The sequence below is a fragment of the Gobio gobio genome, assembly GCF_949357685.1.
Source record: "Gobio gobio genome assembly, chromosome: 11".
NCBI classification, from domain to species: domain Eukaryota; kingdom Metazoa; phylum Chordata; class Actinopteri; order Cypriniformes; family Gobionidae; genus Gobio; species Gobio gobio.
Window position 1 is genome coordinate 48002848 of NC_137104.1, and position 17327 is coordinate 48020174.

Genomic DNA, 17327 nt, shown 5'->3' on the forward strand with positions numbered 1-17327 from the left:
TTGTCAGTGAAATGCGTAGAAATATGTAGATAACTAGCTAGCTAGTGATAGCTTAGTGACAGCAATAAAACGTCCAATGCCGTCCAATATTAGTTGATAATATCGATAATACGAACTAAATTTATTTCGTTTGACACCTTTATGGCTGAGATGAGAAGACTTACCTCTATACTGGGCTTTCTTTTGATCGTCTGCCTTTCTCTTTTTCCGTCCCTGTGTAACTTACTCGAGGGTTTAGACCGGTTCATTTTTGAAGAACGCGCCAGTGCTGAGCACTTGCCTGACATAACGCCTGTGCTAGACAATATTCACTTTCAATTCAATCTAATAATCAGGTTAAGTAATTAAACGTGCGGCTGAGGGGGCGCCCAAGGATGATCATGTTTAATAAACAGTATGTTTTATTTCGCTTGTTTTAATTCTATGCTTAATGGGAAGTAAGTTTAAGGGCGCCACTAGAGGGCGCCTGGCTGCGCCCCCAACACATTTGTCGCCCTAGGCAACCGCCTAGCTCGCCTATAGCAAACGCCGGCCCTGGTGCAGACACACACACACACGCACACACACACGCACACACACTGTACCTGCAGACTGCTGCATTCTCTTCAGATCTGTAGAGACTAATGACAATAAAACATCATCAGATCTTTGACATGTTTATGTGTGGAATTATAGACAAGCGTTAAGATTATATTGAAAGAATTACAACATCATGTTTTATCTGAACAATGTGTGTTTCTCTGCTATTTAAAGAATTAAATGTTATTTTTTGTGGCTAATGTTATTCATCTTAATTATTCATCGTACTGTAGTTTTGAAATTAAAACAACAACAAAAAAATGAATAATTACTTTTAAGATTTTAAAGTTTAAGCTGCAGGCCTGATATAAATGAAGAATAAAATGTACCCCTTAAACCCATAATGTCTATCAATTTGCTTTTCTTAGAAACTTACAAATCTTGATAAACTAATTTGATCTGATGTGCAATGTGCATTCACAAAATGTTGACACAGAGATAGTAGATCATTAATGTTTCTCAGTAGTTTCTCAGCTAAACGTGTTCACAGATGTACTAAAGCCTCATGGTTGTGGTTACAGTGATGAAGCTTCTAAAACAAGATGAATTTACTGCATGTTTTCTTAAATTAGAGCTAAAAATAGCCTGCTCTCTTTTCAAGAAGAACATGATAACATACTTCTCTTATTCCAGTTTGGACCAGACTCATTCTTCATAACTGATATTAAAACATGATAAATTTATCTGTACGTTGTATTTGATATTGTACCAGTTAAAGTCCTGTAGAGTGTCCTGCAGTTGAGTCAGAGCTCTCCTCAGAGTCTCCAGACTCTCATCAGTCTTCACATGCATACATGTATTAAGATGTTTTTTATGGGCTTGCTTTTTTCTTCTTTTTCTTTTTTTGTTGTACATTGTGTGTATTTAATTTTTGTTTTTTACATTGTGTGTTTATTATCATTATTTCAAGATAAGAACTCTCTAACTAGTTAATGTTCACTTAAATTGGCAACCTTGCTATATGATAAACAACTGGCAAATTAAAAGCGGGTATTAGTAGAAATAGCAGCATTTTCAAAAAAAAAAAAAAACACTGTAGCAAAGCTTGAACACAAAGCTTGTACACAAAGCTTGTATTGTGAAATTAAACTAAAACAGACAACCTTGAAAATGCTTCTTTATTTCTAAATTATTATCTATTTTTTTTTTATGTAAAAACCATACTAACATTATAAGTACACCTCAGGAAACATTATAAAATAATAAAAACAATCCATGCCATGGGACCTTTCATATTTAATCAGTGTTTAATCATAGGTCAGTGATGAAGCTGTGAGTGTATGAATGTAATCTAGTGCACACACACACACACACACACACACACACACACACACACACACACACACACACACACACACACACACACACACACACACACACACACACACACACACACACACACACACACACACACACACACACACACACACACACACACACACACACACACACACACACACACTGTACCTGCAGACTGCTGCATCCTCTTCAGATCTGTAGAGTCTAATGACAATAAAACATCATCAGATCTTTGACATGTTTATGTGTGGAATTATAGATGAGCTTTAAGGTTATATTTAAAGAATCAAGTACAACATAATAATTTATCTGATCAATGTGTCTACTGATATTTAGAGATTAAAACAGAAACTCCTATTGCTTTGAGTTTGAGCTCTTCATATTCTTCCTTTATAAAACAGACATCATTTTGTGAATGTTTGATGAAATAGTTTTTTTGCAGGTTATTTTTTGAGTAACATTATTAATTCAATTTTGAAACAGATTATTGCTGTGATTATGCAGCAAATACAACATTTTAAAAATGTAACTTTAAAAAAACAACAACTTTAAATTAAAGCCCAGCACTACTAAGCTGTTTGAGCTTAAAGCCAGACATTATACGTACCGGTTAGTGTGAGTTTCTCCTGTAGAGTGTCCTGCAGTTGAGTCAGAGCTCTCCTCAGAGTCTCCAGACTCTCATCAGTCTTCATACTGATCTCAGGCCAGTTCCTGGTGTTTCTAGAGCTGCACAGGGATGAGTAAATCTACAGCAGGAGAGAGGAGAAATCCTTCAGCATGGGGAGTGTTATGGTGTCATATACTGCATTATCATTGATCAGAGAGATGTTGACTGACCTGTAGGAGGTGGAGGTGATCTTCAGTGTGTGAGAGCTGCTCCAGCTCAGTGTTTCTCATCTTTAGCTCAGTGATCTCCTGCTCCAGCTCTTCAATGAGCTCTTCCTCCTGTTTCTCTGCTGCTTTCTGCTGCTCCTCCATCATCTCCAGCAGTTCAGTCTGACATCTCTCAATGGAGACGATGAGATCAGTGAAGAGCTCAACACGGGCTGCTTTCTCCTCCTCTGTGTTTCTCTGCTCAACCAGGACAATCAACAAATGATTAGTGGTGTTAGAGGTTGCAGTTAAAGGTGCAGTTATTTGAAATCAACCCACTAAAACACACCCTCCCTTCATTGTTCCGCCCCCCAAAATGTACAAACACACACCATCTCCAGAACAACAATGACACACAAATATGTCCTGTTACTATAGCTTACATTATAACAACAACATATCTTGGTTCTGTGAAATATGGTAATACCAATGTTACTCATGTATGGTGCAGAAACAACGCAACCCTGGTGGATTGATGGAGGGAACAATTGTCGCTGGGACGCCATAATGACTGCTGCTACTTAAAAACATTTGGTGATCGCAGGACTGGCTCCTCCTAAATCTATGTTTAGAACTTCATATAATTACATTATTTTAAACTCACTTTTCTGACTTCTGCTGAGTGTTTGACATCTTGAATCTTCTTGATTCTGTCCTGGATCATCTGCTGCACGTCTTTCTGTGTCTTCAGCAGTTCAGTCTATAGACACACAGAACAACAAACATTTTTTTATATAACTGATTCATTTATATGAATGTGATTCCTCATGATATGAGCCCTTGAAAATCAGTTTTGTTAGTAACTTCTACCTTCTTTTCTTCACTCTCCTCTTCTATAGGAACAGTGTTGTGGTTCTTGTGATGTCCTTCAGTGCAGAAAAGACACACACACGTCTGATCATCTCTACAGAACAGCTCCAGAGGTCTCTCATGTTTCTGACAGATATAGTCCTCCGGATTACTCCCAGGATTGATCAGTTTGTGTTTCTTTAAACCTGCCACTCTCAAATGAGGCTCCAGGTGAGTTTCACAGTAAGAGCTCTGACACACCAGACACGACTTCAGGGCTTTCTGCTTTATTTCCACACAGTAGTCACACACAACTTCAGGTTTTTTCAGAACTTCAGGTTTTTTCTCAGGACTTTTCTTTTTATAGTGATCAACAACTTCTCTGAGTGTGGTATTAATCTTGAGATCAGGTCTGTGCTCGAATGTTTCTTTACAATATGGACAGTTGCAGGTCTGGCTGTTGTCCCAGCACTTATTCAGACAGGTCTTGCAGAAGCTGTGTCCACATGGAGTGCTGACTGGATCAGTGAACACGTCCAGACATATAGAGCACTGAAGCTCCTCAGTCAGTGGACCGCTGGAGGAAGACATCGCTGGAGAGAGAAATGATGAAGATAAATCACCTGCACTAGTCTGAAGTTTGGACAAACATGTGACATTTTGATCTAATGGTACTGCTTAAAGGACTGAAATAATAATTAATTAATAATTATTATTATTATTAATTATTTTAATAAATGGATGAGTGGACAGTGAAGGAAATGCTTGACAAGTCTACAGCACACATGTGAACTCCTTTAATACTGTTTATAAAGAATCCCATGATGCACCTCATGAAACTGGTTGAATATAAAGAGACTTTGAAGAAACTCAAATATGTAAGAGATCATGTACAGTCAGCTGGTCATAATTGCAAAATAAACCCAGACAAGCTGATCAGAACCCTAATGTGAAGCTCATTACAAGACAACTCACCAAATACATAAATATATGAAAGAGCAATATTGATTTTAAATTATTTGTATTATCTGCTGCTATACCTTCCTGAACTGTACATATTAAATATTATATGTGAAGAGTGAAAGACATCAATGCAATAATCAAATCTTCTTCATTTTTTTTTTTTTTACTTACATGAAGGTGTATCCTCAATACTCTGTCTTTTGGTTTTTCCTGCTTTTGTTGATGTTGGTGAAGATTCTGCCATTGTTCTTTCCCTCTTCGCTTTTGAGAAAATAAATTGTATTGTATGATCAATGGACTGATAGGAAACATTTGTTTACATTTGCTCAAACCCACTGAACAATCTGAACTTTGACCTGCTGTTTAGATTAACCAAAGAACAAAGTGGTATATTCACTGTCTGCAGGTCATTTACTTCCTGTTTCTTTAGTCTTTCTGAAATGTGGCAAAATGACAGAAACCCCAAACTTTGCTTCACAACCAATCAAGTGACACTTAATTCTGAAACCATTTCAGTGCAGTAAACAACTAAAGTAGTTGAGTATTTGACATGATTAAACCTGGTTCTGTTCAACTAATTTCAGTTTGACACAAACCTACTAAACCAGATCACTTCCATTAGAAACCTGATCATCCATGCAATAATTAATTCTTCTTCTGTTTATTTTATTTTTTTACTTACATGAAGGTGTATCCTCAATACTGTGTTTTTTGTTTTTTACTGCTTTTGTTGATGTTGGTGAAGATTCCGCCATTGTTCTTTCCCTCTTCGCTTTTGAGAAAATAAATTGTATTGTATGATCAATGGACTGATAGGAAACATTTGTTTACATTTGCTCAAACTCACTGAACAATCTGAACTTTGACCTGCTGTTTAGATTAACCAAAGAACAAAGTATAGTGGTATATTCACCAACAAAAATAATACATTTTATATATATACATATATATATACATATACATATATATATATATATATATATATATATATATATATATATTAGGGATGCCACAATTCTCAATATACATTCACTGCTCGATGTGTTTGGGCTTCAGCACGTTCGGGCAGTGTTTGTGGATGTGTCATGTTCCCACTGCGGGAACGTGACCATCGCGATGTCGCGGTCGAGACTCAGTGATCTCCGTGAGGAGAGAGAGTCCCCTCTGCCACACCCCAATCTACCGTCTCCGAGAGAGGTGGTACTTTGGCTGGTGGCCAGGGTGACCTGAGGGCGGTGCCGTGGTATTAAGAACCCCGATGATCATTCCTCGGGCCACGCCCCCTCTCACACACCGCTTCCCGCGAGTGTTGGACTGAAACAGCGGCCCGTCTCTGACGCCTCGTTCGTTCAGTTCACGCTCCAGATAGCAGTGAGATGTCGATCGCCACATCCCAAGGTGGGCTGGAGTCCTTTGGGGATGACGATTAGGTTGTGCTCCGCCTCCGGGTGTGTCAGCGCTGCCTGATCCGACCTAAAGTTGACAGTCATGTTATCTCGGGCAGCCGCGAGTCTCCCCGCTGGTGTGGAACTCCGCCCAGTCGTGAGTGCTCGTGGTTGCGCGATTGGGTTTTGGGGGCGGCACCCGACAGCTGTTGGGCCCCGCCCCCAATGCCTTTCGCTCCCGAGGTGCATGAGGAGATCACGCGGTCCCGGAAGTCCCCGTGCTTCCCGCGATCGTTTGGTGGCCTCCTCCGCCTTCTCTGCCCTTGATGGGGCCGCGGCCTAAGGGTACATTGGGGCCCCCTCTCCCACACTGTTGAACTCTCTGTTGCGCACTACGGTGTCCACAGAGGGCTTTGACGTGGCGTGGTGTGGCTGTCCTAAGCACCCTCCCAAAGCCTGTGGGCTCGTCTACTTCGGTGGCGTGGTCCTGCAGAGCTACGGGCAGGCCGCCGCCCCTTTGCACATGCACAAGGGTGGAGCAGACCCAGGGCTCTTCAATGAGCTGCGTGCCGCAACTGATCCCGCCCCCCGGGCGGTGAAGGTGGCCACACGCTCCCTGGGTCGGGCGATGTCCACAGCTGTGGTCCGGGAGAACACCTGGCCTTACCTGGTGATGTGGAGGACGTTGAGCGGGCCCGCCTCCTCAACTCGCCCATATCCCAGGCTGGCCTCTTCGGCGGTACGGCTGGGAACCGCGCCCAGCGGTTCTCGGCCGCCCGAAAGCAGACTGAGGCTGTAACATGTACTGCCCCAGCGGCCAGCTGCTGCACCAGCCGCCGGCTCAGTCGCCTCAGCTCGCTTACCGCCGAGGGTGCCCTCCCCCCTCCCGCCCGGCCCAGCAGCAGCCTTCACCTGGGCCGCGCCGTGGAGGTGGTTGCAGGATGACGCCCAGTCCGCTCTACAGCCTGGTTAAACGCCAGGCTGGAGGTGGACAACTCAGAGATGGGTTCCAGTTCTTCCCAGGGATGGTAGCAGGGCCTCTCCTTCCGCTGCTGGCCCCCGGGCTAGCAGCGCTTGGGAATAGCTCATGTTCCTGTCTCTGAGGACCCAGATACCGGTGATGACGGTGTGCGCCACCCACGGGTCCCGCCACTCGCATCCCTCTCTGTTGCCAGCCTCCTGGCAGAGCAGACCCCAGTGGAACGCGCGTCCTTCCCTGGTCTCCTCTGTCAGGATGCAGCCGTTAACCGTGCCCCCACACCGGGACGCCCAACAGCCTCCCTAGTCCGGGTCGGCAACGCTACATCGCTGCCCCACACCGGGTACGTCTGTAGTCCGAATGACCCCGCTGGTGCAGTTCCTGGGAGCCTGGCTTCAGATTCCAGGGCTGTCCCGCTGGGTCGCGAAGACAATCAGGCGCGGCTACGCGATTCAGTTCGCGCAGGCTCCTCCCTGCTTCCGGGGAGTCCGCTTACTATGGTCGGGGCCAATGCCCCTGTCATGCGAGCGGAGGTTGCCACCCTACTGGCGAAGGGTGCGATCGAGCCTGTCCCTCCAGCCGAGATGAAGTCCGGGTTTTACAGCCCCTACTTCATTGTACCCAAAAAGACCGGTGGGTTAAGACCAATCCTGGACCTGCGCATCTTGAACCGTTACCTACCCAGGCTTCCGTTCAAGATGTTGACAGCGAAACGCCTTTTCGAATGCGTTCGTCCCGGCGATTGGTTTGCAGCGATCGACCTGAAGGACGCCTACTTTCATGTCTCCATCCTACCTCGACACAGACCGTTCCTACGGTTTGCTTTCGAGGGGCGGGCATACCAGTACGCGGTCCTCCCATTCGGGCTATCTCTGTCCCCTCGCGTCTTTACGAAGATTGCAGAGGCAGCCCTTGCGCCCCTACGGCAGCACGGGGTTCGCATCCTGAACTACCTCGACGACTGGCTCATAATGAGTCACTCTCGAGAGCAGGTTTGCGAACACAGAGATCTGGTTCTCCACCACTTAGCCTGTCTGGGCCTTCGGGTCAACTGGGAGAAGAGCAAACTCTGCCCCGTGCAGAGGATCTCTTTTCTCGGTATGGAGATCGACTCGGTCGCCATGTGCGCGCAGCTTACGAGCGAGCGCACGCAGTATCTGCTAACTTGCCTCCGTCAAATCGAGAGCAAGAGTGCGGTTCCACTGAAACACTTTCAGAGGCTCCTGGGGCATATGGCATCTGCAGCCGCGGTGACGCCGCTCGGATTGCTACATATGAGACCGCTTCAGCACTGGCTTCGCGATCGAGTCCCGAGATGGGCATGGCGGTCTGGCACGCTCCGGGTCCAAGTAACCCGGGCCTGCTTACAGACACTCACTCCGTGGTCGAACCTCAGTTTTCTACGGACCGGCGTGTCCTTAGAACGAGTTTCCAGGCATGTTGTTGTATCAACGGATGCCTCCTCCCAGCGCCTTCTGCATGTCAATTGCCTCGAGTTGCTGGCAGTACGGTTCGCCCTGCACCGCTTCCGAGCGTTGCTGAGGGGTCAACACGTACTTGTCCGGACAGACAACACGGCCACTGTAGCGTACATCAACCACCAGGGCGGTCTACGCTCCCGCCGTATGTCTCAACTCGCCCGCCACCTCGTTTAATGGAGTCAGAAGCACCTGAGGTCCCTTCGTGCTATCCACATCCCGGGAGAAATGAACCGTGCAGCCGACGAGCTCTCACGGATTCAGCCACTTCCTGGAGAATGGAGACTCCATCCCCAGATGGTCCAGCTGATTTGGGAACAGTTCGGCGACGCACAGGTAGATCTGTTTGCCTCCCACGACTCTTCCCGCTGCAGCCTGTACTTTTCCCTGACCGAGGGCACGCTCGGCACGGATGCACTGGCGCACAGCTGGCCCCAGGGCCTACGCTTATATGCGTTTCCCCCAGTGAGCCTTCTCGCACGAGTACTGTGCAAGATCAGGGAGGACAAGGAGCAGGTCATGTTGGGCGCCCCGTATTGGCACGGCCAGACCTGGTTCTCAGAACTGCTACTCCTTGCGACATCCGCTCCCTGGCCTATCCCTCTGAGACCGGACCTCCTCTCTCAGAGATGGGGCACCCTATGGCACCCGCGTCCAGCACTCTGGAAGCTCCACGTGTGGCTTCTAGACGGGACGCGGCAGGTTTGAGTGGCCTGCCACCTACGGTGGCCGCCACCATCACTTCCGCTAGGGCAGAGTCTACACGACACCTCTATGCGTTGAAGTGGAACCTCTTCGTCACCTGGTGCTCTTCCCGCCAAGAAGACCCCTGGAATTGCCCGATCGGGTCTGTGCTTGAGTTTCTCCAAGAGGGGCTGGAGCGAAGGCTGTCTCCCTCCACCCTGAAAGTGTATGTGGCTGCAATATCTGCCCATCACGACCTCTTGGGAGACAAAAAGGTAAGTCAGCACGACCTGATCATCAGGTTCCTGAGGGGGGCGAGGAGACTGAATCCTCCTCGCTCTCCTCTCGTTCCATCTTGGGACCTCTCAGTAGTCCTAAGTGCTCTGCAGAGGCCTCCCTTTGAGCCTTTGCGGTCGGTTGATATTAAGTTCCTGTCGATGAAGACGGCTCTGCTGACCGCATTGGCCTCTCTTAAGAGGGTCGGGGACCTGCAGGCTTTTTCGGTTGACGAAGCGTGCCTAGAATTCGGGCCGGCTAACTCTCACGTGACCTTGAGACCCCGGCCTGGATATGTGCCCAAGGTTCCTACCACTCCCTTCAGAGATCAGGTAGTGAACCTGCAAGCGCTGCCTTTGGAGGAGGCAGACCCAGCCTTGGCATTGCTCTGTCCAGTACGCGCTCTCCGCGCTTATGTAGACATGGCGCAGTGTTTCAGGACCTCAGACCAGCTCTTTGTCTGTTGTGGTGGAGAGCGGAAGGGAAGAGCTCTCTCAAAGCAGAGGTTGTCTCACTGGATAGTGGACACCATTGTTTTGGCTTACCAGCAGCAAGGTCGACCATGTCCCCTTGGTGTGAGGGCACACTCCACCCGGAGTGTGGCCTCCTCTTGGGCTCTAGCGCATGGCGCCTCGCTAACAGACATCTGCAGAGCTGCAGGCTGGGCGACACTCAACACATTCGCCAGATTCTACAATCTCCGAGTGGAGCCAGTGTCCGACTATGTACTCGCCCCCCCGAGGGGCCGGTAATGAACCAGGCTCTGGTGTCTTCGCTTGCTCGCCACTCCACTCCACGGACTGGATACGTGCGATATTCTCCTCAGGTGAGCTACCCGAGAGCCCTGAGCTCCTCCAGCACTGTCGACGCCGACATCAGTTCAGTCTGCCCTTTCGAGCCCAGACCCTCATGTCCGGCCAGGTGCCCCGTGTGCATGGTTCCCTCCGGCGACCCCCACACGAGTATTTCCACCGTAAGCCTCCTCAGTGAGCAGGTGTCTTTCCCTTGGCAAGCCCTGCCACCCCTAGGGTTAAAAATCCACCTTCGGCTGGTACCCTAGAGTTTCCCATATGCAGCCCACAGCGGGTCATATGTGTACTCTCTAAGTCCTCCCCACAGGTAGGCATCTTTGGCATTCCCTCACTGGGATATGCTTCCCAGTGTACCTTGGTAATCCTGTGTTAAGTGGGAGTCCTACGGCCTTAAGTGGCGGGATCTCACACTTACGCAGGGCACTGGACGACAGCTGAGTGGCGCGGTTATATCGGAACCCCCATTCGTCAGTCACTGACGTACGTCGGAGTGACTGAACGAAAGGGAACATCTCGGTTACGTATGTAACCCTCGTTCCCTGAGGAGGGAACAGAGACGTACGTTCCTCAGCCACGTCAGCTGTGCTGCTGGAACGCGGAGTTCAGATTTTGGCTCCGCAGCAGATACATAATGCGATGTTGCTAGCGTACTTCCTTATATACCCACGCGGTGGGGCGGAGTTACGCATGCAAATTCCGCATGCCCATGGCATTGGCACGCCATTGGGCGCTGTTAAACACCTCGAAGGTTATTGGCTTCTAGGCGAAACCCCCATTCGTCAGTCACTGACGTACGTCTCCGTTCCCTCCTCAGGGAACGAGGGTTACATACGTAACCGAGACGTTTTTCGGTTTTGCATTTAATTAAGTATTTTTCTACAAATTCTATCATTTGCCTCCATCCCAATACTGAACAACGCGACATACATTCACATCACACGTTAGTGGTAGAGTTATACTCACGGAACACTATAGATATTCACAATCAAGAAAGTTCATTATTTGTATGCGTTTAAAGCATTGCCGGCGTGTGCGCGGTTTTAACATGCGATTTTCCGAGCGCGCGCACTAAGCGCTTGTCAAACACGTGATTACTGGACTAAGTCGTCTTATTGCACTAATACTGTCAAATACACACAAGGTTTACATAAACACAGTCAGTTATGTCTAAAGTGAAAGTAAAATCGGCGAGTGTCTGTATATTAGATGCACGCAGGTCTTACATTGACAACAGCAGCTTAGTGAACATGCGATCCTTAAAGGGACAGTTCACCTCTAAAATTATGTCATTATTTACTCACTCTAATATTGTTCCAAACCTGTATTCATTTCTCATTTTTGAGTGAACTATCCATTTAATGTTAATACAACAACAAAAGACAAAGAGAAAATCACTCACTGCTCTTGACTGAAAAACATTAGTAGCTCTAATAAGAATCAGTGTATATTTTATAGTGAAGTCTATGTAGTGTTTTAATTTTACATTTATTCATTCAATTTCATACTTAAATGCTGCTGTTCAGCTCTTGAGCTGCCAGTGTAAATCTTTATATATATATTTTATATTATACAATACACTAGGAATGTGTAAAAGGTTTTTTTTAAGTAAAGTTTTAAGTTTAAGTAAGGTTTTTAAATTCTTTTAAGTAAAATAAAGAAAGAGTAGTGCAATTAAAAAATAGTCTTTTTTCTCCTTAACCTCTTGCTGTTCCTGTCGCTTAAGAATAGAATAACAAAAAAACTGATGTGACAAGCCATCAGAACCGAACCGAAAACCGTGGTTAAAAACCAAGGTATGTATTGAACCAGGGCCGGCCCTGACCAATTTGCTGCCCTAGGCAAGATTTTACTTGGTGCCCCTTGTATCAAGGTTTAGCACTACACATTATCATTCTAAGTTGTGGAAACACTGTTTTATTTTTGTAATGCATTGATGTTTTATTTTTATTGTTGTTGTTGTTTTATATGATGTCCAGTCCATTCTACCCCATCATTATGTTCATGATATTTTTTTATTTGTTAAAGGCTGATGATAGTAAAACAAATATTACACCTATGCCACATTACAGCCTAAACACAAATAGCAAGAGTAATTGCATCCAACATTCATGCACAAACTGTTCATTGAGAACTAGCAAAAGTGTTTGTTTTCCAGTAGATGGCAGCAATCTTCCACTAAACTATGAGCATTCATGCTTTCACCAGGAATTCAACTGAGAAATGTTGATATTTAATGTGAATTTTACATAAAATGTTGCCATTTTAAATAAACCTGTATATAAATATCATTACTAATTTCGGCAAATACATTTTAAAATTGCTATACACCCCCTTAAAACTGCACAACTGCAGAGTAAAAACATTAGGCTATTAAAAAAGTGATATTACATGCGTTTAATATTTTTATATTATTTATTTTTTACAAAATCACACTGGCTGTGACCTCTGGAGAACCCAGAACAGCTGCTTGCATAAAGTTTAAGGTAAAAATAACTGGAATTAATTAGCAAACATTAGTATTTTACTACTATGCAATTAAATAAACTGTTCATTAACTGTTCAACTAATTTGCCTACATTCAAGAATAGCCAATTTAAGTTTGGAAACAATATGTTGAATTTATAATGTCACACTTACTATTTATCTAACAGTTTAAATGTTTTTTTCATATATCAAAATATAAAGATGGATTTTAGGAAGGGGGTCCCTCATAAAAGGTTCGTCATATTTGGGGGTCCTTGTCATCATAAAGTTTGAAAAACCCTGCACTACAAGATTTTTACATTTTTGCGCATCGCACACTACAAGATATTATTAATAATAGGACAAACCCCACACTTGATCTCATGGTTTTTAATAGTTTTCGTGGATCCATGTGAACGAGGATCGTTTTGACAATGTTGTCATCTCAGAAAAAAACGTAAAGTAAAAACGTTTCCATTTTTAGTACATTGTTGACGTGTAAATATACTGTTAATGACTCACTCATTAAGACAATTATTTGCTGTAAGTGAGGGATTAAGATTTCATACTGTTCTATACTTGTTGATTGTAATAAGCTCTGGTTAAAGAGATAGAATGTGTTTACAAATAAACCATTTAGAGTGAAACATGAGATAACAGATATACCGGTAATGAAGCACTGTTTTATTTTTGTAATGCATTGATGTTTTATTTTTATTGTTGTTGTTGTTTTATATGATGTCCAGTCCATTCTACCCCATCATTATGTTCATGATATTTTTTTATTTGTTAAAGGCTGATGATAGTAAAACTGTACAAATATTACACCTATGCCACATTACAGCCTAAACACAAATAGCAAGAGTAATTGCATCCAACATTCATGCACAAACTGTTCATTGAGAACTAGCAAAAGTGTTTGTTTTCCAGTAGATGGCAGCAATCTTCCACTAAACTATGAGCATTCATGCTTTCACCAGGAATTCAACTGAGAAATTTTGATATTTAATGTGAATTTTACATAAAATGTTGCCATTTTAAATAAACCTGTATATAAATATCATTACTAATTTTGGCAAATACATTTTAAAATTGCTATACACCCCCTTAAAACTGCACAACTGCAGAGTAAAAACATTAGGCTATTAAAAAAGTGATATTACATGCGTTTAATATTTTTATATTATTTATTTTTTACAAAATCACACTGGCTGTGACCTCTGGAGAACCCAGAACAGCTGCTTGCATAAAGTTTAAGGTAAAAATAACTGGAATTAATTAGCAAACATTAGTATTTTACTACTATGCAATTAAATAAACTGTTCATTAACTGTTCAACTAATTTGCCTACATCCCTTTACTTCTGTCTTTACACAGCAAAAAAAGCTCTTCTTATTTAGAATCTTTTTCTTGTTTCCAGTCCAAATATCTAAAAATTCTTAAATCAAGGTGCATTTACTAGATGAGTAAAATGACATACTACATTTTGATTTTATTTTCAAGTAAACAAGAAAAATGTCTTGAGTTTTTGCTTAAAACAAGCAAAATTATCTGCCAATGGGGTGAGAAAAATAATCTTAATTCTGTGGGACAGAAACAAGATTTCAATCAGAAACAAGATTATTTTTCCACTCCATTGGCAGATAATTTTGCTTGTTTTAAGCAAAAACTCACTTCATTTTGATTTTATTTTCAAGAAAACAAGAAAACTATCTTCTGTCATTTAACTTATCTAGTAAATGCACCTTCAACCTTGATTTATGAATTTTAGATATTTAGACTAGAAACAAGACACAAATAGCCTACTACGTAGGAAGAGCAGTGTATCCCTTATCTTCCCTGCATCAGAGGGCTTCTGTCTTTTTTTTAGACACTTCAATTCGGCCATCCGTCATAAATAATCAGGCAACTTACACCGTGTCAACACCTGGCGCGAACGGCCAAGCACCCTAAAAAATGAAAGCAATCCTGTCTGGGTTGGATGCGGCGAGAGGCGACGCGACACAACAAATTCCCCTAACGATAAACTGATCGCGCGTTGTATTTCTGACGCACTTCAAGTAGATCGGCAGGGGGAGATTGATGAGGCGGACCGGAAAGAGGCGGGGGACTTAGTTACGTTTTTTTTGCGCTTTATTTGGTAATATTTCAAATTAATTTTAATAAAATAGTATCAGTAATAGGCTACATTTTGGCGCCCCTATGGATGAGTGGCGCCCCTAGCATTTGCCTATTCCGCCTATGCCACGGGCCGGCACTGTTTTGAACCGTGGACTAACTATATATTCTCCTGAAAATATATGATATAGTCAAGTAATCTTCTTTAATGTAGGCTAAATTAGATTTTCAGCTGCAGTGTAGCAGGTTTGTGTTCAGTCTGTCTGCAGATCATTTACTTTCTGTTTCTTTAGTCTTTCTGAAATGTGGCAAAATGACAGAAACCCCAAACTTTGCTTCACAACCAATCAAATTACAGACATTTAATACAATTCTGAAACTATTTCAGTGCAGTAAACAACTAAAGTAGTTGAGTATTTGACATGTTTAAACCTGGTTCTGTTCAACTAATTCCAGTTTGACACAAACCTACTAAACCAGATCACTTCTATTAGAAACCTGATCATCCATGCAATAATTAATTCTTCTTCTGTTTATTTTATTTTTTTACTTACATGAAGGTGTATCCTCAATACTCCGTCTTTTGGTTTTTCCTGCTTTTGTTGATGTTGGTAAAGATTCTGCCATTGTTCTTTCCCTCTTCGCTTTTAAGAAAATAATTGTATTGTATGATCAATGGACTGATAGGAAACATTTGTTTAATATTTATATTAAATTGGTTAAATCTTGTGTAAGAATTGATACAATCATTCCTTTGAAACACAGTGAGCAACTCAAACTGAACAATCTGAACTTTGACCTGCTGTTTAGATTAACCAAAGAACAAAGTATAGTGATTTACCAACAAAAATATACATCTCAAAAATACATCTCTCCAGAAATATATTATATAGTCAAGTAATCTTGTTTAATGTAGGCTAAATGTGATTTTCAGCTGCAGTTTAGCAGGTTTGTGTTCAGTCTGTCTGCTGAATCACTCCCTGCTTACTTCCTGTTTCTTTAATCTTTATGTGACAAAATGACAGAAACACCAAACTTTGCTTCACAACCAATCAAATAACACTTCTGAAACCATTTCAGTGCAGTAAACAGCTAAAGTAGTTGAGTATTAAACATGCTTAAACCTGGTTTTGTTCAACTCATTCCAGTTTGACATAAACCAACTAAACCAGATCACTTCCATTAGAAACCTGTTCAGCTCAATCTCTCTTATATTTCTATCATTACCTGTGAGGATCAGATGTGTCCACAAGACTCTTTGAACGGCTCAAAAAATATTCTGTTGTTTGAAGAGGTTGATCGTTTCAGGCGTCCGTATCGTTGTTGTTCATCAAGTTACTTTCACTTTCTCTGAATCTCTCTCTGAACTGCAGTGATGGCAGAGCCTCCTCACATTTACATTTTAAAGTTAAAGGGATAGTTCACCCAAAAATGAAAATTCTGTCATCATTTATTCACCCTCATGTTGTTCCAAACCTGTATGAGTTTCTTTGTTCTGCTGAACACAAAAGAAGATATTTTGAGGAATGTTTGTAACAAAGCAGAGAGAGCAACCATTGATTGCATAGTAGGGAAAACAATACTATGGTAATCAATGGTTGCTCTTTTTGCTTGATTACAAACATTCTCTCACAATGACTGCTGTTATCAGTGTGTTCTGTTTGTTTGTTTATTATTATTATTATTATCATTAATTATTATTAATTATTATTAATGCCAAAGTATCAAAAATACAAGTATATACTTGTAGGTAAAACAATATAAAAGTTACATACAATGAAATTATAATGAAAGCAAAGCATCATTTATACATACATTTGAATACACGTTTTATATAGCTTATATACACAGACAAAAAGTTTATTGTCTTAAGAGCTTTAAGATTCTTAGATAATGAAATATTTTGGATGTACTGTTCCAACGCTTCTAAAAACAATGAATAAAGGATTTTGATGAGTGAATTTTACTGTGAATGTGAAATTTTGCAGGAGCAATACTAGATTATTAATAAAGTATTCACTAGATTTATCTTTTTGTATATTTAATATCTTTTTGTATATAGCTAAACAGTACATCCTTAAAAACAAAGAGAAACCCGGAAGCACATTACAGTTAATAAAATTATAAAATTTGACCCAAAATATTGCGTAATGACGGCGTTCCCATTAAATACAAAGTTCAGTCATGAAACTCTATTAATCGCTGATTGGTTCTATCAGTTCTACGACACCAACCAATCGGAGGTACTTCCTCATTTACGTGGCTTTACTTATACCGTATCCTAGCAGCTATCCGTATGCTGCGCAATTATGAGAACTCCGATATCATATTTACTATTAGTATCTACAATCTACTTACTTGGAATAATGTCTCATCTGGAAGTCGATGAGATATTATCCTTGGTAGACCAAGCTTTCGATCCAGACCCTGATTCTGATTTAGAGAACCCAAACTCGCCTTTCACTGGAACGATCCAGGCAGCTCCTCTCAGCACCATTCGCCGGAGCGCTCGTCTGGCACAACGCCAGGCTTCTATAACGACTGGCCAGTGCATAAGATTCTGGAATACCTTTTCAATCGCAACATCACACCAAAAACAGGGTTAACCCACCAAGAACTGTTCGCTCTC

At 42.6% G+C, this 17327-nt stretch overlaps 1 protein-coding gene across 1 annotated transcript in view; it reads right to left on the reverse strand.

The window, feature by feature from the left end:
• The window catches only part of LOC307133495 (uncharacterized protein), a 31106-nt gene extending 15034 nt beyond the window's left edge, over positions 1-16072 (reverse strand). Inside the window, exons 1-10 of the mRNA XM_079828577.1 lie at positions 15926-16072; positions 15253-15342; positions 5186-5275; positions 4675-4764; positions 3562-4133; positions 3356-3451; positions 2716-2949; positions 2486-2624; positions 2047-2082; positions 585-620 (exon numbers count right to left, since the gene is read on the reverse strand). Of these exons, the coding sequence (XP_079684703.1) occupies positions 585-620; positions 2047-2082; positions 2486-2624; positions 2716-2949; positions 3356-3451; positions 3562-4133; positions 4675-4764; positions 5186-5275; positions 15253-15325 (1366 nt within the window). The 5' untranslated portion in view covers positions 15326-15342; positions 15926-16072. The remainder of the gene's footprint in view (positions 1-584; positions 621-2046; positions 2083-2485; positions 2625-2715; positions 2950-3355; positions 3452-3561; positions 4134-4674; positions 4765-5185; positions 5276-15252; positions 15343-15925) is intronic.
• Between the last annotated feature and the right edge of the window lie 1255 nt (positions 16073-17327).